At 46.9% G+C, this 26,310-nt stretch overlaps 1 protein-coding gene across 4 annotated transcripts in view; it reads right to left on the bottom strand.

Annotated features, from left to right (window-relative positions):
* Positions 1 to 26,310, bottom strand: part of CADM3 (cell adhesion molecule 3) — a 100,299-nt gene that overhangs the window by 27,874 nt on the left and 46,115 nt on the right. For all 4 annotated transcript variants that reach the window (XM_079957618.1, XM_079957619.1, XM_079957620.1 and 1 more), the window contains exon 2: positions 3,514 to 3,654. In XM_079957618.1, coding sequence (XP_079813744.1) covers positions 3,514 to 3,654 — 141 coding nt within the window. The remainder of the gene's footprint in view (positions 1 to 3,513; positions 3,655 to 26,310) is intronic.

The following is a 26,310-nucleotide window of genomic DNA, read 5'->3' as shown; positions in this document are numbered from 1 at the left end:
TTTTTGCTTTATCTGAATTGGTTACCACAAAATGACTGCTGAAGTTGCAGGGTATAAATTATGGAAAACAATAAGCAGCAAACAAGCAAACAAATTGTGTTGCACTTGTGACACATTGACAGCTCGGAAAGGGGGGGGGGAAAGGCTGATATGTTAAATCTCCTCTTGCTCTTCTTGACTGTTTGTGCTGCTCTTTCGGCTGAGAAATACCCAAATTTTTATGGGAAAAATTTATATTCATTATTGGCAGGGAGAACCAACTCCCTTCCAGCTGGAAAAAAAGAAATGTGTCTGTGTTGGTCATTTGGAGGCAATTCTGAATCGCCGCAGGTGAGCAGGAGACTGAAAATACATATGCCTGTTTTATGGATTCTCCCCAGACTTTGAGGGCTTTAGAGGAACACTGTTCTCTGTGCTGTATCATTTACCTGGGTTCATTGAGGTTCCAAGGACATAAGCTAAAATCTTCTCTGCTTATCAAGGACAGTCCTTATTTTCTGCCTCCTGTTTCTGGTAATTCACCAGCTCTGTTTTCGCCTTCAGGGGATGCCTTGCTAAGAGGTTATGAATACAATTTCTGCCCCTTGCCTGACTACCGAGGCCGCATGCTTGCAAATCTCAGCCTTAAGTGGAAATGACATTTCCAAGCTTGCCTGCTGCTGGGGGAGGGGGAAAGGTTTGCAAGGAAGGAATTAGGACCTTGCCAGGTTCCTTATGGCGGCAGCAGAGTCCAAACTCAGAACTGGGCTGATGATGCGGAGAGTAAGGTAAAGGTAAAGGCAGTGGCGTAGCGTGGGTTGTCAGCACCCGGGGCAAGGCAAGTAATTTGCGCCCCCTAACCCGTGGATTTGCGCCCCCTAAGCCGTGGATTGCCCTAACCCCAGATGTTGCGCCCGGTGTGGCCGGCCCCCCCTGCACCCCCCACGCTATGCCACTGGGTAAAGGGACCCCTGACCATCAGGTCCAGTCGTGCCCGACTCTGGGGTTGCGGTGCTCATCTCGCTTTATTGGCCAAGGGAGCCGGCGTACAGCTTCTGGGTCATGTGGCCAGCATGACTAAGCTGCTTCTGGCGAACCAGAACAGCGCACGGAAACGCCGTTTACCTTCCTTCTGATGCGGAGAGTATATGCCCATATATATATATATATATATATATATATATATATATATATATAATGTCAGGGAACTGCCATCGGAGCCAGAGGAGGAGGGAGGGCTCCAGAGGGATTCCGGAGAGCGTCCCAGGAGGGAGAGAGGCAGCCCATCTTCTGGGGAAGGAAATCAGCGTAGCACCAGTGGAGAAGGGGGGCAAATGGGGGAATCGGCGAGGGGGCTCCATGACTCCTCGCCGGAGACCAGCAGGGAGAGCACGGGTCCTCCGCTGCCCACACCCTCCCTGCGCAGAAGGCTTCCGCGCAGGGAGAGTAGGTGGAGACTAGGCGTCAAAGAGCTTCTTTGCTGGAAGAAGTTCAAGAAACGGCCACTGACGGATTCTGCCAGCGATTGAGACAGCCACGGATGAGTGGCTGTCCGGACAGAAAGGGTTCACGCAGGTAACCCAGCCAAGCGTGGCACCGATTTACGCACAAGCAACCCCTAGAACCATTACAGCAAACATTTTATTTGCATAGTATAATTTCAAACCGAGCCAGTGGGGCATTTGCTCATTACTAATTGTGGTTTCTCAAATTTATTTATTTGAAAGATTTATTACTTGCCCTCCGCCACAAGCTCCCAGGGTAGGTTCCAGCACGTAGGAAATACAATTTCAAGGAAGATAAAATAAGTGTAATTGTAAAACCCATAAAACTGCTCCAAAATGGAAAAGAGTGACATGAATTCAGCAAAGCAGGTGGGCACAAAACCCAAAATGTGCATGTTAAAAACTGTACATCTCTGTGGGGAAGTGCAAGAAAAGCCTTGTTCTAGGATCAGGCCAATGGTCCTACTAGGGCATCACCCTGTTCTCCTAGTAGTCATAGAATCATAGAATCATAGAATCATAGAGTTGGAAGAGACCACAAGGGCCATCGAGTCCAACCCCCTGCCAAGCAGGAAACACCATCAGAGCACTCCTGACATATGGTTGTCAAGCCTCTGCTTAAAGACCTCCAAAGAAGGAGACTCCACCACACTCTTTGGCAGCAAATTCCACTGTTGAACAGCTCTTACTGTCAGGAAGTTCTTCCTAATGTTTAGGTGGAATCTTCTTTCTTGTAGTTTGGAACCATTGCTCCGTGTCCGCTTCTCCGGAGCAGCAGAAAACAACCTTTCTCCCTCCTCTATGTGACATCCTTTTATATATTTGAACATGGCTATCATATCACCCCTTAACCTCCTCTTCTCCAGGCTAAACATGCCCAGCTCCCCTAGCCGTTCCTCATAAGGCATCATTTCCAGGCCTTTGACCATTTTGGTTGCCCTCCTCTGGACACATTCCAGTTTGTCAGTGTCCTTCTTGAACTGTGGTGCCCAGAACTGGACACAGTACTCCAGGTGAGGTCTGACCAGAGCAGAATACAGTGGCACTATTATTTCCCTTGATCTAGATGCTATACTCCTATTGATGCAGCCCAGAATTGCATTGGCTTTTTTAGTTGCCGCGTCACACTGCTGGCTCATGTCAAGTTTGTGGTCAACCAAGACTCCTAGATCCTTTTCACATGTACTGCTCTCAAGCCAGGTGTCACCCATCTTGTATTTGTGCCTCTCATTTTTTTTGCCCAAGTGCAATACTTTACATTTCTCCCTGTTAAAATTCATCTTGTTTGTTTTTGCCCAGTTCTCTGATCTGTCAAGGTCATTTTGAAGTGTGATCCTGTCCTCTGGGGTGTTAGCCACCCCTCCCAGTTTGGTGTCATCTGCAAATTTGATCAGGATGCCCTTGAGTCCATCATCCAAGTCGTTGATAAAGATGTTGAATAAGACCGGGCCCAAGACAGAACCCTGTGGCACCCCACTAGTCACTCTTCTCCAGGATGAAGAGGAACCATTGAACCCTTTGGGTTCGGTCAGTCAGCCAGTTACAAATCCACTGAGTGGTAGCATAGTCAAGACCGCATTTTACCAGCTTCTTTACAAGAATATCATGGGGCACCTTGTCAAATGCCTTGCTGAAATCAAGGTAGGCTACATCCACTGCGTTCAGATGCTCATGGCGAGAACATAAGAACTCAAACACAATAACACTCCACCCAGCCATGGGTATTCAAAATGGCCACCCATGTTGGTGGGCATCACTGCTTATTGTGGGAATGAATTTCTAGAACCCCGTTTCCTGTGCTTCTGAGGGTGATGGAACAGCCAAGTGGGACCTAAATTGTTATCCATTAGGTAGCCTGTTTTAATACTGTGCAACACTTTGGTGAGGGGATGATGAGGATTTCTAATGGGAAGGGGACTGAGAAAGAGCACAAATCAAGAACAATGAATAAATTCAGCACCCATCGCCAAAGACAGCTCCAGGCACCTTCTGCCCAGCTCAAGACCCTGATGGAATGCAGATTCTCTACCTCGTTTCTCCCCGAAGTAGAGCGTCTGTTGAGCAGGATTGGACCACTGTAGGGAGGAGTCATCAGGGTCTTCCACTTCACACTGGAGGAGCACCTTGGAGCCTGCAACCACGATTTCATCCGACGTCGTCGGCTGGCTCCCTGCAGGAAATCAAGAGGGATGTTGAACATAAAAAGAGAGAGAGAGAAGGGTGGGGTGGGGTGGGGAGAGACGCTGAACAACCTACCAACATAAATATATGCAAGAGCCTAGTTCTCATTGAGGTGTGTCTGGGGCTCTAACACTTTGGGCTACAGCAGAAAGTTCACATCACAGAATGTCTCCCCCATACAAATTAAGTCCCCTGCACAAGTGAAAACTGTCATGTTAGTGAAAAGCTAAGCTTAAAAAATCCATCTCCCTTCACATGCAAATTCTATCAACACCCAGCAAATGTGGAGGTAATTATATATATAACTTTACACACACACACACACACACACACACACACACACACACACACACACGAAAAGGATGTTGAAATACCATATGGACACCCTGCAAGCAAAACTGGGAGAAATGCGGGAGGAATGTTCATTGCCCTTATAACTGCTCTGCGAAGAAATCAGAACAAATGCTCACTAACACAGCAACCATCCTCCCAGCCCCTCACCACACCTGCAAGCTTTGTGTCGGCAAGTCAGGATGAATGCTCAGTAAACAGGTCATTTGGAAGATCCCAAAGGTGCCAAACAGTCAAGAAACACGATGAAGAAGGAGTTACAGATAGGTAGCCGTGTTGGTCTGCCATAGTCAAAACAAAATAAAAAAAAGTGTGCATGCACACGAAAGCTCATACCAAGAACTAACTTAGTTGGTCTTTAAGGTGCTACTGGAAGGAATTTTTTTATTTTGTTTTGACGAAGAAGAAGAACAACAGCCTGTCTTAGAGGCTTTAGGCCTCTGGGCTAGTTGCCAGAATAGTGTGCAACAAAGCCAGATTATTCCTTCTCCGCCTTTTCTCCTCCTCCTCCTCCTCCTCCTCCTCCTCCTCCTCCTCCTCCTCCTCCTCACACAATCATAGGATTGTAGAGTTGGATAGGACTCCAAGGGTCGTCTAGTCGAACCCCCTGAAGTGCAGGGAACCACAGCTCAAAAATCACAGACAGATGGCAAAAATTGTGCTTGAGCTTGCTTTCCCACCATTCCTTCTTCCTTGTCTCTTTTAGATTTGCGAGCCTGATGGCTGGGAACTCCTTTAGTGCCAATTTTTGTAAGCTGCTCTGGGCCAATGGTGTGTAAGTGCTGCAAATAAATAAATAGTGGCCCCTTCCCAATGGAAAGAAACCCCGCTTAGTTCCCAAGATTTCACCAGGCATCAGCCAACCACTCTAAAGCCTTGCCTGACCATCTTAAGGACTAGAAACCTGAAGCGATGTCTGCCTCCAGGTCCAGGTTCTGGCAGTTGCACAATGGCACAACCTGTCTCGAACTGTGCATTCCCCAGTGAAGAACAGCTAAGCAGCATACTGTTGGGATCGCTCCGTCAGTGGAGCATGAGACTTTTAATCTCAGGGTCGTGGGTTTCAGCCCCACACAGGGCAAAAGATTCCTGCATTGCAAGGGGTTGGACTAGATAACTCTTGTGTTCCCTTCCAATTCTACAGTTCTATGATTCTTTGAGGACCCATCACTGCTGGGTCCTCCCTGGGGGGAAAAAAAGGACACTGAGCAATGTACTGGAAGTTTCCTTGCTAAGCCATCAGCAGCACCAGTAAAATAAACATATTTTAAGAATGTGCTTTCGTTGCCAGCTCCCCTTCTCAAGTCGTTGCCTCTGTTGCCTCTGGGCTCTGTGGGCGTCTCCGCTAAGCACATTCCATCCCGCCTCATTGGCCGGGGTTACGGCCTCAAGTTCCTCCCCACCTCTGCTCTGCCCAAAGAACCCAGGCAAGAAACGGCTGGAGAATAAAATCACCCCTAGCGCACAGCCTCAGCTGCCTGGCAAAACAGCAGCCCCTTGTCCTGTGTCCACTTCCCCCACGCAGCCAAAGTATGCACAGCAGTGGCATTTCAGCACATGGCTGTGGCACAATCGACCACAGCATCAAAATCACTTTGGTCAGGGCTGGATTAGGACTTTTCGGGGCCCATAGCACTTAAAAGATTTTAGAGCCCCCATATAGGGTATATCTAATTCAAAACATAAACAACAATAAATTGTAAAGTAAAATTCTATTTTTGAAAATGAAACGGAACTTACAGTCAGGTGGGAAACAATGTTTGTTTTTGTAGACTTCCACTTTATTTATATTTGACCCCCCCCCCCGCAATTACATAGTCTTTGATCAGATCCGCAAAACTAATCTTATGCAATGCATCTGCTTCTATACTTAGTTGTGATAAGGCATCCAGCCCACCTTGTTGCCTAGTTGCTCCGCTGGGATTTAAAAAATATAGTTCAATTGAGAAAATGAACGCTCAGCTGAGCCACTGGTGACCATTAATGCTAAAAATCTGGCAATGGAAAATTTCTGTGGTGCCCCCCACTTCCCTCTGATGCCCTGAGCACCTGCTTATTTTGCTTAATGGTTAATCCAGCCCTGGGAACAATTCAGGAATGTACCTGAGCAGGTATCCTGATTTGTAAGGATGCATCAAGAGCTCTGCTGAACTATGCCAAAAAGCCCATGGAGCCCACAGAAAGCTGCCTTACCCCAAGCCGGGCTATTGGTTTGTCCAGCTCAGTGTTGTTGACACTGGCTGGTAGCAGCTCTCCGGGGTTTCAGGCAGGGAACATTCCCAGCCTTACTTGGAGATTTCGGCGATTGAAACCGGCACCCTTCTGCATGCAAAGCAGATGGCCTACTGAGTTACAGACCCTTCCCAACACGGGAAGGTGCCTTATATTCAGTCAGGCCTTTGACCCATTTAGCTTAGTCCTGGCAGCACTGACTGGCAGCAGCTCTCCAGGATTTTAGACTGGGGTCTTTCCCCAGCCCTGGCAAGTGATGCCAGGGATTGTGTCCGGGACCTTCTGCATGCAAAACAGGTTCTTCTGACCACTAAAGCATTTCCCCATCAAACTGCTTCCCTCAGAAGTTGGCATGGCACACTCCAACAGCCAGCCAGATGCCTCTTTGGAGGCTGGCAAGCAGGACATGAATTCTGCAGCCCTCTCCACACAGTCGTCTCCTTCCGCACACGTTCCAGCTTGTCAATAGCCTCTTTAAACTGTGGTGCCCAGACCTGGATACAGCATGTCTGGGGTTTCGGAAAACCTGGAGCCTGGCCTGCCAGTGTGGACTTCACTGGCTCATGGTCAAGCAACCAGCCAGCATGGCAATGGCCCCAGCAGCAGAACCTCGTCAGAGACAAGGTGGTGTTCCTGTCAATTCCATATAACACTAGCCGTAAAGGATCTACACTGACTCCTGGTATGTTTCCAAAAACAATTCAAAGTGTTGGTGCTGACCTTTAAAGCCCTAAATGGCTTCGGCCCTGTATACATTCCACCCCTTTCATTCAGCTCAAAACTAAGGTCCAGCTCTGAGGGCCTTCTGGTGGTTCCCTCACTGTGAGAAGTGAGGTTACAGGGAACCAGGCAGAGGGCCTTCTCAGTAGTGGCGCCCGCCTTGTGGAACGCCCTCCCATCAGATGTCAAGGAAATAAACAACTATCTGGCTTTTAGAAGACATCTGATGGCAGATCTGTATCGGGACTTTTTAAATGTTTGACGTTTGATGTTTATATGTGTGGCTGGTGCACCCAGTCAGATGGGCAGGGTATAAATAATAAAATAATTGTTGTTGTTGTTTTCTGCTCAAATAAGGAGGGTTGAGGAGTATATGGAAGGAGGCTGGAGGTGTGTGTGTGTGTGTCTGTAGAAACCTCTGGCTTTTGCATGGGTGGAATGTCACTTTCTGTACAAAGGTAAGAATCAGATCGGTGCCTGTGCCCATCTATGCCTCTGGCTCCACCCACCATGGGCAGATGGCCCCTGGAAGGCTGTCCACTAGGGAAGGTGGCCCTCAGCCCAACAAAAGTTCTCTACCCTGTTGCAACACGTGAGCATACTCTTGGTATCCTGGTTCATAAACCATGTGTAAATTATGGGCGACGGGCCAGAGGAACTACAGCGAGACAGAGCACCTAAATCCTTGAAAACAGCCTGTACTAGAAACCATAAACTCGTCTCCCAGTAGGGAAAGGAGAGACAATCAATTCTGTTCATATTTAAAGGCAAAGATACCTAATCCCTACTTCCCAAAACAGTACACAAACTGAAACGCATCCCCTCTTTGAAATTCACACTTCTCCGAATTTTGCAGTTCACTTCTCCAGCTCAGCACTGTGTACCTGGGCCCATCACAATGCACACAGGATGATGATTTATGTTTGCTCTTCCTCCAAGGAGCTCTGTGTGGTTTTTGCACAGTTCTCCTCTCCATTTTATCCTCACAACAACCATGGGAGGTAGGTGAGGCTGAGAACAAGTGACTAGCCGAAGACCACCCAGTGAGCTTCATGGCTAGGGCTGCCAATTCAAACACTACAGTATTTGAAATATGGCAGCCCTATTCATGGCCGAGTGGGGATTCTGGTCACCCAGGTCCTAGACCGACAAACTAACCACTACGCCATGCTCGCTCTCTAGTAAGAAGAATGTACCCAAATGCTTTGTACCAGTGGAACTTCCTTTGTAAAAATGTGTAGATAGGCAAAGTTGGGTACAGTGATGGAGAAATTTGCATGAAAACGCTGATGGATTTCCATGACGACTTTTTTAAAAATCACAAACTGATGCAGAGAACTACAGTAAACTTAGGACTGTAGAAATGAGGAACAGAGAGAAACTGAAATGGACATATTTCCCTTCTTCCCTGCTGAGTGAATCTTTGCTGCCCAATGTTTAATCCTCCTTGCCCAAACGCAACCAGGCTCCAGTCTATTTTCTGCTGTCAAATCTCATCCCCTTTTCTCTGCTCTTCGGTTGCCATGGAAAAGAATTGATCTTTATATCATCTTCCGAAGAAAAACAGTGCCTCTCCACCCCCTTTGGAAGACGCCACCAATGCCCCATGGCTGTCAATCTTCTTGACTTGCGTCTAAAAGGGACAAGGGGGACCCGGGGAGCGTGTTCCGTATGAAACTGGGTCAAGGGGGAGCAAATGAACCAAACCCCAGGTGCATTGTGGGGGGGAAACCTGCGCCATTTGTTTTCAGAGAGAGAGAGAGCAAAGGAGCAGAGCTCATTCAGGTGCTCTGCCCCAGGACCTGTTTTTATTATTTACGACCAAAAAAAGTGCCTGTGCTTTGGATGGAGAATATCTATATATTGCGGGGAGCCCATTATACCTCCTCCAGTGAGCAGCCTGCCTGAGGGGACCTGGGCTGCTCAGCAATGGGGGCAGTGAGCAGATGGTCTGTTCCAGCATGTTGAATAATGCTGGGCTTTATTTCCCCCAATAGGACAGAATGGATGGCCCCCTTGGTGGTTTTGGCTGTTCGCCGCTGCATCTTAGATGGCAAAGGGAAAAGCTCAGTGACAGAGCATTTGCTTTCCATGCAAGAAGGCCCAGATTCCATCTCCAGGGAGCACATAAACTATGGAACTCTCTCTCACAGAAGGAAGTGATGGCCACCAAGCAACCGAGATGGCTTTAAAAGAGGATTAGACAAACTCACAGAGGAGAGGGCTACCGAAGGATACCAAGCCATGATGACTATGCTCTGCTCCACAGTTGCTTCTGAATACCAGAAAACACAAGAGGGGAAAAGGCTCTTGTGCTCAGATCCTGCTTGTGAGTTTCTCACAAGCATCTGATTGGCCACTGTGAGAACAGGATGCTGGGCTAGATGGGCCATTGGCGTGATCCAGTAGGCTCTTCTCCTGTTCTTAGCTGCTGCCAGTCATTGTGTAGACAACTCTGAGCTAGACTGACCAAGGATCTGACTCCATATACAGTCATACCTCTTGTTACATTCGCTTCATGATACGTTTTTTCAGGTTGCGTCCCGTGGCAACCCGGAAGTGCTGGAAAGGGTTGCTTCCAGGTTTCGCCACTCACGCATGCGCAGACGCACAAAATGACATCAGACGCATGTGCAGAAGCAGCGAATCGCGACCCGTGGGTGCGCAGACGTGGGTTGCGTTCCTTTCAGGTTGCAAACAGGGCTCCGGAACGCATCCCGTTCGCAACCAGAGGTACCACTGTAAAGCAGATTCTGAGGTTACCCATTGACTCTAGTTCCATAGAATTCATTGGGAGTCACTTCAGTTGGATATCTCAGTGGGCTGGAGCGTAGTGCTGATAATGCCAAGGTTGCATGTTCATTGCCCGGATGGGACAGGTGCATATCCCTGCATTGTTGAGCGTTGGGCAAGATTTATCCTCATGGTCCTTCCGACTCTATGATTCTACTACAGTCATACCTTGGTTCCCGAACGGAATCTGTTCCGGAAGTCAGTTCAAGTCTCGAAAATGTTCAAAAACCAAGGCGTAGCTTCCGATTGGCTGCAGGAGCTTTCTGTACTCAGTCGGAAGCCATGGAAGCCACATCGGACATTCGGTTTCCCAAAAAACGTTCACAAACCGGGACACTCATTTCCGGGTTTGCGGCGTTCAGGAGCCAAAACGTTCGAGTCACAAGGTGTTCCAGAACCAAGGAACAACTGTAATTGTTTTTAATGATTTCCCCCTTATCGTTTTAGCTGTTGTTATTTTTATCTGTAAGCTGCCTTGAGTCCTTGTAGGGAGAAAAGGCAGGTTAACAACAACAATATCATCATAAATTATTTCCAACAATAAGGAACATGTTGATCTATACAGGGAAGGAGTGCTCAATGTAACTCCCCCAAAGCAGGATAGCTTGGAGGGGGAGCCAAAATATATTATATTGGTGCAGCTATATATTAATTACACCCACCTTCAGTCCTTGGGACTGGAGAGGATAAGGCTGCTATCAATGGGCACCAGCCAATATGGCTGTGTTCTACCCTGACTGTTGGCGGCAGCATGTGCCTCTGAAGACCAGCTGCTGGGAATCACTGTTGTCATTTCCATTCCACCTTAAGGAACAGGCGTGTGGAATTGTTGCATGTCACGTGTCTGTTTACATTCCAGCACAGTATGCTGGGAACTTCCGTTGTGTGTATAGCTTTTGCTTTTAGCTGTTCTCTCTGAGACGACATGAGAGATAGAGACGACATGTTTCTTTGTCCTGATTTATGATTAATAAATCTGTAGTTGTAGTATGCTTCCACAAGCCTCGTGCCTATTCTGTGTGCGCAGTTCGATCTGCTGATAGTGTGCCCTGGCTTTGAAGCCCGGGTCGCTGATTTACATCGGAGCAGAAGTGATGGTCTTCGCAGCAGGACGGGTGGAAGGAGATGGCCCAGCCGGGGCTAGCCAGCTGGCTTTTCCCGGCCCTCTGCATGCTGACAATCACAAGTGGAGAGTGTTGCTCTTCTGCTCACGATCTGCTTGGGGGCTTCCCATATAGGCCCCTGGCTGGCCCCTGTGAGAACAGGAAACTGGATGAGATGGGGCCCCTTTGCCCCAATCCAGCAGGGCTTGTCTTACATTCTTAATGGCTGGGTAGAGTGGGAGAGAGAGAAGGAGCTTATTTAAAGAAGCCATTTGAAAACAACAATAACCAACAACTTTAAATGGTTTCTTTAAATAAGCTGATTCTTTCTTCCAAAACACACTCCAAGTTTCACCCTCTATTTATTTCACATCCTGAGCTTAAGAACATAAGAACCTAGTGGGTTTTAAATGAGGGTCAGGCATGGAAACAGCCTTTTCCCCTTGGAATAAACTTGACCAACTGGAGATTGGATCAAATGTGTCTCATGCACAACGGGGAGAGAGATTTTTTAATGATGCTGGGAAGCAGCAAAAGACCAGCACGGATCCGGAAGGGCAGAATGTGAAAGAGAAGGAGAGAAGGAGGGGTGGAGGAGTCATAATCGATGTGGAGGAGGGAGGGGCCAAATCAATACAACCGGGGGCTGGTGGGGCGGGTGGGTTGGGAAAATACCTCCAGAGGAAGAAAAGGAGGCAGCAAATGAGAGGAACAATGCAGCAAATAGCAAAGGAGGAGGAACAATAGCGACTGTGATTTAATTTATTTTTTTTCCCAGGCAGCCAAGAAAATCCCAGGGGTTGATGGTCTGAAACCACGACAAAACACTATTTGTATCGCTGTTATTCTTTGCTATAGCGACATAAAGCAACCAAGCGTGGACAGATAAAACAAAACAAAAGGCAGGATGCCCCTAAGGGAGGTGAAACTGTCACAGGCAAACAAAGACACATGCGGCAGCCGAGGGCGTAGCCGAGTGGCCTGGGCTCAAGGATACGCGTGTGTGTCCTGCTCACAGACTCCTCATCGTGGCATCTGGTCGGCCCCTGGCAGAACAGGATCTGCATTATGATGGTGCCCCTTTGGTCTGATCCAGCACTCAGGCCCTATTGACCTTCTTCTTCAGAAAGTCTCCCATGTTAGCTGGTTTCATCTTCTTGCCCTTTCTGCAACCAAAATGGCCCTGTCTGCAGGCTTCTTGTGGCCATCTGGTTGTCTATCCTGGCCACTGTTAAGATACCATGGATACAGGATGTGGTCAAAACCACTGAGCCTCTTGGGTTTGCCAGTTGGAAGGTCGGCGGTTTGAATCCCTGAGACAGACTGAGCTCCCGTTGCTCTGTCCCAGCTCCTGCCAGAAGTAGTTTAGTCATGCTGACCACATGACCCAGAAAGTGGTCTGAGGACAAACGCCGGCTTCCTTAGCCTGAAAGCGAGATGAGCGCCGCAACCCCATAGTTGCCTTTGACTGGACTTAACCATCCAGGGATCCTTTAGCGACCTTTTTACCATGGATAGCTCAGTCGGTAGAGCATGAGACTCTTAATCTCAGGGTTGTGGGTTTGAGCACAGGATGCAACCCATGGTCTTCAAGCCTAAAATAACTCACAGGGTGGTTGTGAGGATAAAATGAAGACATGAGCAGAAGCACCATTTATGCTACCTTGAACTCCTGGGAGGCAGGATATGAATGTGATAAATAGTAGACGGAAGGATAAGAGCATGAGACTCATAATCTCAGGGTTGTGGGTTTACTTATATTAATTTATAGGTTTTAGTCAGGAATAGAATATTTTTACTGAACAAATGTTTTCACTGTTAGTGTCGTCTGATAATGTTTCTCTCCCTCCCCACCCAATATTATATCTTCAGAAAATAAAATAAAACAAACCCTGCCAGATTACATTTCTCCCAGTCATGCGATTCCGACTGGGGACCTGTGGAAACTGCATGCTTGCCTGGCACTGAAGGCATGGGGGGGGGGGGGAGAGCATACAAAAAAATGCCAAGGGAATGGAGCAATGGATCACAAAGCATTTGGCTTAAGATGCCGGCAAGGCCCGGAACGGAGTCCTGCCCGAGGCGACGGCTGCCAGGACCTGCTTGCATGTGATAACAGCTGCCCCTGACAAGGAATGCAAGCAGAGCGCTTTGGAGCCAGTCCAACTGCTGTTCCCTGGGGATTGCAAGGCAACTGTGGACACCCTGCAGGCGGCGAGATGCTATGGATTTGCTCTGCTCCAAGGGCAGTGGAGCAGACGCCTGCTCATGAGACAAAGGAGCAGGAGAGAAGGAGGGGGAGGCTGGAAAATAGGCCGCGTGTCCTACTTAAGAACATAGGTAGCTGCAGTATACATACCTTCCAAAATTTCTCCAATGAAAATTAGGGATGCCCTATTCTTTATTATGGGACGCAGGTGGCGCTGTGGGTTAAAGCCTCAGCGCCTAGGACTTGCCGATCGAAAGGTCGACGGTTCGAATCCCTGCGGCGGGGTGCGCTCCCGCTGCTCGGTCCCAGCGCCTGCCAACCTAGCAGTTCGAAAGCACCTCCGGGTGCAAGTAGATAAATAGGGACCGCTTACCAGCGGGAAGGTAAACGGCATTTCCGTGTGCGGCTCTGGCTTGCCAGAGCAGCGATGTCACGCTGGCCACGTGACCCGGAAGTGTCTCCGGACAGCGCTGGCCCCTGGCCTCTTAGGTGAGATGGGCGCACAACCCCAGAGTCTGTCAAGACTGGCCCGTATGGGCAGGGGTACCTTTACCTTTTATTCTTCATTATTATTATTATTATTATTATTATTATTATTATTTTATTTATACCATGCCCATCTGACAGGGTTGCCCCAGACACTCTGGTAGCTTCCAACATATATACAGTGGTACCTCAGGTTACATACGCTTCAGGTTACATACGCTTCAGGTTACAGACGCCGCTAACCCAGAAATAGTGCTTCAGGTTAAGAACTTTGCTTCAAGATGAGAACAGAAATCGTGCTCTGGCGGCGCGGCTGCATGGGGAGGCCCCATTAGCTAAAGTGGTGCTTCAGGTTAAGAACAGTTTCAGGTTAAGTACTTAACCCGAGGTACCACTGTACATATAGTGTGTGTGTATATGTGTGTGTGTGTGTGTTTTTGTAGCATGGGTTGCCAGTGTCTAGAGCCACACGGACGGCAGGGTGGGTGGTTAGGGAAACAGATGGAGTATGCATGCACATTCAACTGCCTAATAGCATCTGTGTCACCTGGAAGATCACAACCACAGAGACAACATAAGAAGAGTTGTTCTATTGTCCGGAGAGGTCACTTCCTGGTTCGCATGGAGAAGCTGTTTTCAATGGAGCCCAGCGACGGAAGCATGCAGCTGTATTGCGGTAGCACCGGATGTTGAAATGTTGTGCTCCTAACCATTTTGTTACGCGGGTGGCACTGTGGTCTAAACCACTGAGCCTAGGGCCTGCCGATCGGAAGGTCAGCGGTTCGAATCCCCGCAATGGGGTGAGCTCCCATTGCTCGGTCCCTGCTCCTGCCAACCTAGCAGTTTGAAAGCACGTCAAAGTGCAAGTAGATAAATAGGTACTGTTCCAGCGGGAAGGTAAACGGTGTTTCCGTGTGCTGCTCTGGTTCGCCAGAAGCAGCTTAGTCATGCTGGCCACATGACCCAGAAGCTGTATGCCAGCTCCCTTGGCCAATAAAGCAAGATGAGCGCTGCAACCCCAGAGTCATTCGTGACTGGACTTAACTGTCAGGGGTCCTTTACTTTTACCTTTCTAACCATTTTGTGCCCCAGGCAACCACCCCTGTGGTCCTCCTACGCTACACCACTGTTGTGCACCATGTTGTGTCCTCAGACATCCGACTATTGACACCCACCAAAAGGAATGGTGTGGAATTCCTACAATCACAAATTGCCTAAAGGAGGAGCAGGAGGAGGGAAATATGCCAGTCTAAAATCCTGGAATTTGCTTCCAGTGAGTGTAGTACATTAGGAGGGCCACATAATCTTCTGTGCAACCTTCTGAGGGCCACATGCCAGTGGTGGGCACGGCCAGAGGGGAAGGTGGGAGGAGCAACACAGGTGTTTAGTTCTGTACCAGTATGTTAGAGTTTTTTTCTCTAGCCTCCATTCAGGCAGGCAAGAAGCATTACAGTGGTACCTCAGGTTACATACGCTTCAGGTTACAGACAGCGCTAACCCAGAAATAGTACTTCAGGTTAAGAACTTTGCTTCAGGATGAGAACAGAAATCGTGCTCCAGCGCCGCAATGGCAGCAGGAGGCCCCATTAGCTAAAGTGGTGCTTCAGTGAAGAACAGTTTCAGGTTAAGTACGGACCTCCGGAATGAATAAAGTACTTAATCTGAGGTACCACTGTATCAGAGTTCAAGGACACAATCCAGCCAGACAATACTCTCAGGGTACAGCCAGCAGACAGTGCTGAGGACCAGCCAGAGAGACCTGGAGGGCTGCATTTGGATCCTGGGCCTGAGGGTCCACAACCCTGGTGCTGATAGCGCTGAGTTAGAAGGACTAATGGTCTGATAAGGCGGCTTTCTGTATTCCTATTAAAATCAGCCCCTCATTCAAAACAATGAGGACCGGGACCTTCATTTAATTTTAGTAGAAATGTCAAGCCTTGTAGTGAGGCATCTAATCATAAGCTTGCATTTTTATTAAAGCTTATATGTTTAATCAGGGCTTGTATTTTAAAAATGAGCTTAAAATGTTTTATGCCAGGCAAAAGACCAGCTGCCTAGAAGAACCTTGGCAATGTTTTACTCCTAGACAAGGGGCCCCCTGATTTATAGCAGAAAACAACTCTCAAAGTCATAAAAAGGGAATTACAGGCTGACAGCCAAGGTTACACTGACCCTACAAATTAAGGGTGGATAAATAGTAAAATGAGCCATATCTTCTTCCTAAGGTTAAGAAGGTCAAGAGCAGTGAAAAAGCATCTAGCTGGCAGAAAGAGAACATTTTGGGAAATCTTTTCTAAAGCTGTTTCTTTCTTAAACTAAGATCCTTTTAAGATTTCTTTTCCTTTTAAAAGGTTATTTATGTATTAAATATATTAGCTTAAATATAATTATGCAAAGGATTTAAGAAATGCTAGATTCTTATTTCATATAGTTGGAAGAGATCACAGGGGCCATCAGCCACCAGACCCCCCTTGCCAAGACAGGAGACGCCATCGAGCACTCCTGATATATGGTTGTCAGGCCTTTTGTTTAGAAACCTTCAAATGAAGGAGATCTCAATGTTGATGTGAACTCAAAATCCTTGACATATGCATAAGATAAAAATTCAAGATTAACTATCTGTTTTGGAAGGCAATAGGGCAAGGAGGGCAAGAGGTGAGCTGGTAATTAAGATTCCTTGTTGAGACACATGTAAGATATATTACTACTTATTTGTCATTTATAGATAGAAGAATATATAGCTTTTTGATTTCCATAATAGGGCAAGAGGAAATGGGTGTATCTTTTGTGATTGGTTCTAGCAAACAGCCAATAGGAATTTCAACCAGGCTGATTGGACAGAGGCAGCCACAGGAGGAGCAAGGGGGCTGGATTAAGGAAATATAAGTGCTGGCCAGAATGGCAAGAGGCCAGGCCAGAGCTTGGTAACCATATACCACTGTGCCTCATATTTATTTGTCTGACAAATAAATTACTATTTTAATTTCTCTATTGCTGCGTTGAATATTTCATTCCAGCTAAGCGTTAACCACAAGCAGGGTGCTACAGTAGTACAGCACATGCTTTGCATGTAAAATGTCATGGGTTAAATCCTGGGCATCTCCAGTTTCCTGTCTAAAAACTAAAAGCTGCTGCCAGTCTGTGTAGACAATATGAGGCTAGATGGACCAATATCTTCCTTTGCTCCTGCTTTGTATGGGCTGAAACAGGCAGGATAAAGGAGGAATGAGCAGAGGAGGGAGCTGACAGGATCAGCCGAGAGGCTTCCCTGGGTGAGTGACACAGTTCAGACCGAAGAAGAGCGTTTTGTCGATTTTCTTCATCAATGTTTCCCTCCACGTACAGAAGAATTTCCCTTTCTGGAACAAAGTTTCCCTCCAGACTCATGTTAGAGTTGTCAGGTGACATTTTATGCCATAATGACACAAAATAAGTTGGGAGGGGGAATACATTTTTTTAAAAAAAGCATTGCAACTCATAACACAGGTTAAGAACATTAGGGACTAGATCTATTTTCGCTTAGAGGTTATTGCTTAGCTATATCAGGTCAAGCTTTTTGTCTACTGAGGACAGTATTGCCAATTCTGACTGGCAGCTGCTGTAACTGGAGATGCTGGGGGTTGAACCTGGAGCCTTCTGCATGAAGAGCAGGTGCTATACCGTTGAGCTATGGTGCTTCCCCCAAACGGTACTTAATTTGCATGGGCTGGAAGTGGGCGGAGCAACCAATGCAAATATTTTCTTTGTACAGTAGATTAATTTGTGTACACATTCACTGCTCTCTACCCTCCATTCAGGAAAGCCAGAGGTATTATCTCTTTCTTTCTTTCTTTCTTTCTTTCTTTCTTTCTTTCTTTGTTCTCCATCGTTCTGCCCAGACACTGAGGTCCAGCTCTGAGGGCCTTCTGGTGATTCCCTCGCTACGAGAAGCCAAGTTACAGGGAACCAGGCAGAGGGCCTTCTCGGTAGTGGCGCCCTCCCTGTGGAACGCCCTCCCACCAGATGTCAAAGAGAAAAATAACTAGCAAACTTTTAGAAATCATCTGAAGGCAGCCCTGTTTAGGGAAGCTTTTAATGTTTAATAGGTTGTTGTTACTTTAGTGTTTTGTTGGAAACCGCCCAGAGTGGCTGGGGAAACCCAGCCAGATGGGCGGGGTATAAATAATAAATAATAATAATAATAATAATAATAATAATAATAATAGTTGTTGTTGTGTTTGTTTGTTTGTTTGTTTTCTATACTGGCCTTCACCAGATGACCACACGACCGTTTACAACATAAAAACATAAAAATACATACTTTGACCACAAACAAAAACAATAACGCCCCTTACACACAGTTTAAAAGGCCACAGACTATTTAATTAACCAAAGGCCTGGGAGAAGATAAATGTATTTGCCCGGAGCCTAAAGATATGTAATGAAGGCGCCAGGCGAGCCTCCCTGGGGAGAATTAAAGGAACCAAAGAGGGTGAAAAGCAGGGCTGGTGAAGGGTGTGGCCCAAGGAGAGTCTCAAGGGCCAGATAGAGAAGCCTGGAGGGCCACATCTGGACATCTGTCCTAAGATTCCCCACCTATGTTTTATGGCAGGGAGGAGGAATCTGTGACAACTCCCATCACTCCTGGCTATTAGCCACACTGGCAGGGCCTGCTGGGAGTTGGAGTCCAGTAATATCTGGAGAACCAAAAGTTCTCCAACTCCCTGGTTTATTAAGCACATGTTGGGACAAAACTCCAAGAACTTCCCACAAGAAAAATGTGTGGCAATTGGTGGTGCAAACACGCACCAGTGCTCTAAATATCTGGGTAGGTAAAGGTAAAGGGACCCCTGACCACTAGGTCCAGTCATGGCTGACTCTGGGGTTGCGTCGCTCATCTCGCTATATTGGCCAAGGGAGCCGGCGTACAGCTTCCGGGTCATGTGGCCAGCATGACTAAGCCGCTTCTGGCAAACCAGAGCAGCGCACGGAAACGCCGTTTACCTTCCTGCTGGAGTGGTACCTATTTATCTACTTGCACTTTGAGGTGCTTTTGAACTACTAGGTTGGCAGGAGCAGGGACAGAGCAATGGGAGCTCACCCTCTTGCGGGGATTCAAACCGCTGACCTTCTGATCATCAAGTCCTAGGCGCCACCTGCATCCCAAATATCTGGGTAGGTTTGTCTAAGTCAGCCTTTCTCAAACTTGGATCCCCATATATGGTTGGACTACAACTCCCATCATCCCTAGCTAGCAGGACCAGTGGCCAGGGATCATGGGGGTTGTAGTCCAACAACATCTGGGTAGTCCAAGTTTGAGAAAGGCTGGTCTAAATGAAAATGTTTTTAGCTGGCTATGAAATAAGTACAGTGAAGGCACCTGCCTGATATCAATAGGCAGGGAGTTCCAAAGTGGAACACTAAAAGATTGTTTTCTTACAAATGTGAAGTGGGCATTACGTGGCACTTGCAATGGTGCCAGTTCCTCACATTGAAGTGACTGGGTCAGCTAAGAAGATCGCACAGGTACAGTGGTACCTTGGGTTAAGTACTTAATTCATTCCAGAAGTCCGTTCTTAACCTGAAACTGTTCTTAACCTGAAGCACCACTTTAGCTAATGGGGCCTTCCGCTGCCGCTGCGCCGTCAGAGCATGATTTCTGTTCTGATCCTGAAGCAAAGTTCTTAACCTGAAGTACTATTTCTGGGTTAGTGGAGTCTGTAACCTAAAGCGTATGTAACCTGAAGCGTATGTAACCCAAGGTACCACTGTATACTGGTCCTAAGTTGTTAAAAGGCTTATACATAACACCTTGAACTTGGCCCTGTAGCAAATCGGCAACCAGCGCAGACCTCCAAGCACCAGTGTCAGCAGCTGTGCCGCAGCATTCTGCACTACCTGCAGCTTCCAGATCAGGAGCAAGGGTAGCCCCTCTTAGAGTGCACCACTGCAGTAATCCAAATATTATCACTTTCCCTCCTAGTCCTTCAAAGAGGCTTACAAGTGTTCCATAAAAGCCACATCAAAAAATAAAAGGGGAAGGCACGTCAATTAACAGCCTTAAAAACACCGTTCCAAAGTCAAAAGCTCCCAAGGCTGCAAAAAACTTGATTGTGGATTTTATTTTATTTTTTAAAAATACATTATAAAGGTCTTCAAATGACTTGATTTCCATCAGCTGCCTAGACCGCTGCTCTAGCATAACTCAGACATGCCCATTTGTCCATCTTACCCTGACTGCAGCTTTCAAAACAAGCCCATTCAATAAATCACAAGTCATCACAGTGGTATGGAATTCATCCAAAACTCTTGTGCCTTGTCGGATATGCTGCACGAGAGCCTTCATTCTGACTGTCAGTCAGCGGCAGGATCCCCTCTTCCCCCACATCCATTAACCGTCTCTGTTTTAGCAAATTAATTAATTAACTAATTACTATAAATATTACAGTCTCTCGCTATAGGTGATGGTATCTAAGATGACAGTTTTCCTTGACTAATTAATACAGACAAATCATTTAGTCTTTGGAGGGAGGGGAGTCTTAAATCAAGATGCTGCTATCGGCTCCATGCAGCCTCTCAGAGGGGTCAGCTCCCAATCACTTCCAAGGAATAATCCATGTTTTTAAAAACTGTGATTAAATCAGCAGCTCGGTTGTTCCCACTTAACAGCTTCCGATGAACGCCTTAATTACAATCCAGCTGAATCCTCTGTGTTTCAGCAATAACATTTTGCACATATATAGTGCTTGATTGTGAAGCTGAGGCTCCAGTACTTTGGCCACCTCATGAGAAGAGAAGACTCCCTGGAGAAGACCCTGATGTTGGGAAAGATGGAGGGCACAAGGAGAAGGGGGCGACAGAGGACGAGATGGTTGGATAGTGTTTTCGAGGTTACCAGCATGAGTCTGACCAAGCTGCGGGGGGCAGTGGAGGACAGGAGTGCCTGGCGTTCTCTGGTCCATGGGGTCACGAAGAGTCGGACACGACTAAACGACTAAACAACAACAACAACAGTGCTTGAGCAGGGTGGGTGGGATTTGTGGTCCTCCGAATGCTCCTAGACACCAACTCCCATCTGCCCCAGCCAGCATAGGGTGTCGGATTAGGATCTGGGAAAGACCAGGGTTTGAAACCCCATTTGACCATGAAGCTCACTGGGTGACCATGGCTCCTGAGAGTGGTGCAGCACTAAAAACTGCTAGCTCATTTGCAAAGCTAAGCAGGGTCCAGTATGGTTAACAAATCGGATGGGGGACCCCTTGTTGAGACGCCTGCATTGTGGAGGGTTGGATTCTCAGCCTAACCTTCCATGCAGGGGGTTGTGTGGACTAAATGAGGAGGGGGAGAACCATCTACACCACCTTGAGCTCCTTGGAGGGAAAAGTGTGATATAAATTCAGTAAATAATTACAAGCGGCCCGGGACAATGAATGCTGTGCTCCAGAAACATCTGGAGGGTCACAGGCTCCCCTCCCACCTCTGCTTTCGGATGTTCAAAGCACTTCCCATACATCTGCACAACAACCCTACGAAGTAGGTCATAAGGCTGAATGAAATCACTGCCCCCGGGCAATTAGTTATGGCATTTAGAACGCTGAACAAATCAGAATGAGGGCAGAATTAGGAGGCAATGCTAATTCAGCCCAGCACTCTCTAATCATAGTGGATGACCAGATGTTTACAGGCAGGGCTGGCACAAGCCCTACTCTATGGCTCATAAGAAGGTGTATATTAGTCAAAGCTGCTTACAGAAAAAATGGGCAGAAATAGGCATTAAAATTCTGGCAAGTTTTCACAACGATTTTTTAAAATGCGAGGAACGGAATTTAAGACAAGGGGAAAAAGAGAAATGGAGGAAAGCTGAAATGGACCGATTGCTCCATCTATTGCGGAAGCTGATATAAACAGCTTACTTAGGCCACCTAGGGTGTTCAGGGTAGAGAAGAAAGATTTGAACCCAGGACTTTCTGGTCATAGCTCAGGTTGCAAACCTAGGCACGCTTGCTGGGAAGTAAGGCTATACCACCTATGCATTATCACATGGGAGTCAGCCCTATTGGACTCAGTGTGAATTAGACCTGTGTGTAAACATGAACAGAATTACACATGACGCTACAATGCTATCCCAGCATCCCACAAAATATTGGATTCTAACATACCTTGATGAATATTCAAATGTTCTACACACACACCCCAAAGCAAGCAAATATGCAAATCACATCCACTCACAAATGATTGCTTCTGACCATAGAAATTAATATCTTTTAATTCTAATAAATCAAATCCAGCACCTCTGGATATTTGGAACAGATGATTTTGGGAATGGATGAGAGTGCAAATGTAAGTCAAGGTAATTAACCCATTTCTTTAGCTTATTTTTCTTCCCAGCCCTAGATATAAATTATGACGACAACTGGACACAGTATTCCAAATGCAGGTGCACCATAGATTTGTACAATGACATTAGGATATCAGCAGAATTTATTTCCAATTCCTTTCCTAATGATTCCTCGCATGGAACTCTCCCTTTTCACCACTGAAGCCCACGGGGCCAACATATTCCCCGACCTAACTACTATGACCCTATGATCTTGTTCTTGGTCAGTCACTGCCGGTTCAGACCCCAGGCTTGTATATACGAAATTAAGATTTTATTTTTCCTCAATGTGCATCATGCTACACTTACACTGAAATGCATTTGCCATTTTACCGCCCATTCATTCAGTTTGGAGAAGTCACTTTGGAGCTCTTCACAATCCTCTTTTCGTTCCAAGGACCCTGGACAACTTAGTACCATCAGACACTTAGTACCATCAGCAAACCTGGCCACTTCATTGCTCACTCCAAATTCTAGATCAGGCATCCCCAAACTCAGCCTTCCAGCTGTTTTGGGACTACAACTCCCATCATCCCTAGCTAACAGGACCAGTGGTCAGGGATGATGGGAATTGTAGTCCCAAAACTGCTGGAGGGCCAAGTTTGGGGATACCTGCTCTAGATTGTTTATGAACAAGTTAAAAAGCATGGGTCCCAATACTGATTCTTGGAGGACTCCACGTTCTCAATCTCTCCATTCAGAGAACTGTCCATTTATTCCTACTCTCTGCTTCCTGCTACTTAAGCAATTCCTGATCCAAGGTGTCTCCCCTGCCACCGCACTAGGACCATGGACTATGCTTTTCAGTATAGAGCAATTCAGACTCTTGTCAAGCTGATAGGGTTGTCAGAGAATTCCATCAAAATGGGAAGCTGTCCCGGAAATTGCATCAGCTTGCGTGTCTGTCTGCAAACAGGAACGGAAATCAGGTAGGCAGATGTGATCGGTATCGGCTCTTGTCATTTCCTCCCCCCGCCCCCCCCCAAATCTGCTATTCACTGTCGTTATTTATTTCGGTACATCATGGATGCCTTTCTCCCCTCCACATAAAAAGAGTGGTGTGGAATCACATAGCAATCACATAATTCATTATGTTATTAAATTTGGCCACAGTGAACAGTGAGCCGAATAGCATTGCTTTTGCAGAATCCAAATAGAAGCAGAACGGAAATGCTGCTGAGTGCGGAACATATGGGGTGCAACGGAAAGCAATGCCTTTTTACATCCCTGCTAGCCTGTGGCTGAAAAAAGCACACTGGAAGAGTGGCAGATGAAGCTGATGGACTATATGCAACTGGCCGAGATGACTGGTAGAATCCGTGACCTGGGAGAAGAGAGGGTTGAGGAGGACTGGAGGAAATTTAAGATTTATTTACAAAAATATTGTAATTTGGTTGAATGCTAAGAAGGATGCTAGATCATAAATAATTGCCTACCATTGAATTAGATCTGATTTTGACGCTAAGTGAGATTAAGGAAAATATAATTTTTTTGGAGAATTGCTAGATATTATTTAAACGAGTGGAGATAAGATTGTAAACAAGAGGGTAATTTGCTTGAAAAATCTCTTTTATGTAATGATGTAAGTGGGAGCAGGAGATGTGAGGGAGTCCAAAGATGTAACAAAATTATGTTACGATATAAGTAATGTTGTTTAATATTTACGTATTTGTATTCAAAAAACCTTAATAAATTTGCATTAAAAAAGAAAAGAAAAAAGCAAGACACCAGCTTGTTCAGTGGCTTCGTGAATGTAACCATCCCGCCAGACTGGTCTAACTTTCCCCTTACTTGCAGCCTAACACAGTAAAGCACATTTATTCAGTGGACCAATGGAGAATGAGAATGTAAGAAGAGAAGGGGAGCTCTGCCCCCTGGATCATCTGCCTGGGGCATCTGGGGCATCTGTGAGAACACGATGCTGGTCTAGATGGGCCATGGGCATGATCCAGCAAGCTCTTCTTATGTCCTTACATTCCTCCCAGAGCTAATTCTAAAAGTAGAAAGGAAGGCATGCCATTCTGAGCCCTCCTCAGTCAGCGAAATGACAGCACTGCCTTTTGGATCCCAGCATTATTCAGAATAGCAACTGTGTGAATAAGCCGAGTGGGAAAAATGCAAATTGCATTCCTCGAATCTGAAATAATAATGAAAAGAAAAAGAAAAAACACACTGGAAAATGCTGTTTGTTTCAGCACTGCTCAGAAAGCCGTTATTGAAATGGTAAATAATATGATTGTCTGGGTGTTTCTCCAGACACTTAATCTACCCTGCTGCCATTCCCCGAACTCACCCCAATTTGTCAATTAGCTGCTGCTGCTGCTTTTTTAGATGCCATGACGGGCGCAAAGCATGGTGCAGCCTTAGATAAGGGCAATCTGCCGATTTACATAATGGCATTGTAATATTTCCTCCACTGTTCTCCGTCACCCACCCTACCTCCCTTATGCATCTTAATGTTCCCTTCGCTTTCCTTTGGAAACCATAACCTTATTCTCAGTTAAATTCTCCATTTTGGCTTGGGGTTCTTGAGGCAGAAGAAAGACCTTCCAGGGAGGAATAGAATTGGGGGTGGGTGGGTAATGCAGACCCCAGAAAATTTCTTATTTGATGCCTAGCTAAGCCTCCGATTTTTTTGGGGGGACGCAGGTGGCGCTGTGGGTTAAAGCCTCAGCGCCTAGGGCTTGCCGATCGAAAGGTTGGCGGTTCGAATCCCTGCGGCGGGGTGCGCTCCCGCTGCTCGGTCCCAGCGCCTGCCAACCTAGCAGTTCGAAAGCACCTCCGGGTGCAAGTAGATAAATAGGGACCGCTTACCAGCGGGAAGGTAAATGGCGTTTCCGTGTGCGGCTCTGGCTCGCCAGAGCAGCGATGTCACGCTGGCCACGTGACCCGGAAGTGTCTCCGGACAGCGCTGGCCCCTGGCCTCTTAAGTGAGATGGGCACACAACCCCAGAGTCTGTCAAGACTGGCCCGTACGGGCAGGGGTACCTTTACCTTTACCTAAGCCTCCGATTCAAAGGTCTCCAAGCAGGACCATCTTCTAGGGTTGGCATTGTCAGGCAATCACCAAGCCCTGTTGGGCCACTGCCAAATTCCTGGCACCCCCTAGCCCTGTTTCATGGAGTCACAGAATTTTAAAGCTGGAAGGGACCATGAGCCTCATCTAGTCCAACCCACCCCCCTTGCAATGTAGGAATCTTTTGCCCAACATGGGGCTCAATCCCACGACTCTGAGATTAAGAGTCTTCTGCTCTTACTGACTGAGCTATCCTTCCATCTACTACTATTTATCACATTTATATCCCACCGTTCCTCCAAGGAGCTCAAGTTGGCACATATGGTTCTCCTGCTCACCTCTCCCTTTTATCATCACAATCCTGTGGGTTGAAATTAATGGACCTAAGCCATCTTTGTTAATTTCTGGGGGGCCTGCTCTTAGATAGGACAGGCACCCCACCCATTATGTGCACTTTCCAGAAACAACGGAAAACCTTTTTATTCCCACAAGCTTTTCCATAGGGATAAAAAGGTCCCTGCCATGGGTGCCTGTTTTGCATTGGTTTTAAATTTATCTGCATTTATTTTCTGTGTTGCTTTGAATTGTTTTTAAGATGCTTTTATTGAGTTTTGTACATTGCCTTGAGACATGTGTGTGGATGATGATGATGATGATGATATGCTCCAGATGGACCCACCATCTGATTTAGCAGAAGGCTGTTTCTTATGACTCAGAGGACTGTCCCACCGAAGTGAAGGTGGGGGGTTTGCTTGTAAAGGATTGCCCAGATTAAGTGAAAGAAAACACAGAGCCAAACACACACACACACACACACACACACACACACACACACACACACACGAAGCCCTGACCTTAATCTGTCCTCTTAATTCCCCAGGCTCCATCCATTTGCACATTTAGGTCAATCTATTCTCAGCATCTCTCTGGGAATCCCCATCCTCAGCCCAGATGTTGCTCCAAGAACACAAATGGCACAGTTTCACTTTGCGGGGAGGTTCTGTTGAAACCTTGTGGGGTGGAGGAGAGTGCTGGGGCTCAGAGTTTGGGAGCTGCCCCTTGGAACTGCTGGGGAAGATGTGGGGTGTAAGGGACCAAAAACAGAGATTCATCCTGCCACACCAGGGTCTCAGAGCCATCTGGAAAGCACCCTATTGGCTACCTTCATTCTAGATCAGTGTTTCCCAGGCTTGGGTCTCCAGCTGTTTTTTGGACCACAACTCCCATCATCCCTAGCTAGCAAGATCCGTGGTCAGGGATGATGAGAGTTGTAGTCCAAAAACAGCTGGAGACCCAAGTTTTGGAAACACTGGTCTAGATCAATGACTCCCCCAAGATACCTTTGACAGCCCTAAAAAACCTTCTGATGTTCATGCTGT

This window comes from Podarcis cretensis (assembly GCF_951804945.1).
Source record: "Podarcis cretensis genome assembly, chromosome: 16".
NCBI classification, from domain to species: Eukaryota; Metazoa; Chordata; class Lepidosauria; order Squamata; family Lacertidae; genus Podarcis; species Podarcis cretensis.
This window is presented reverse-complemented; position numbering and strand designations above follow the sequence as displayed.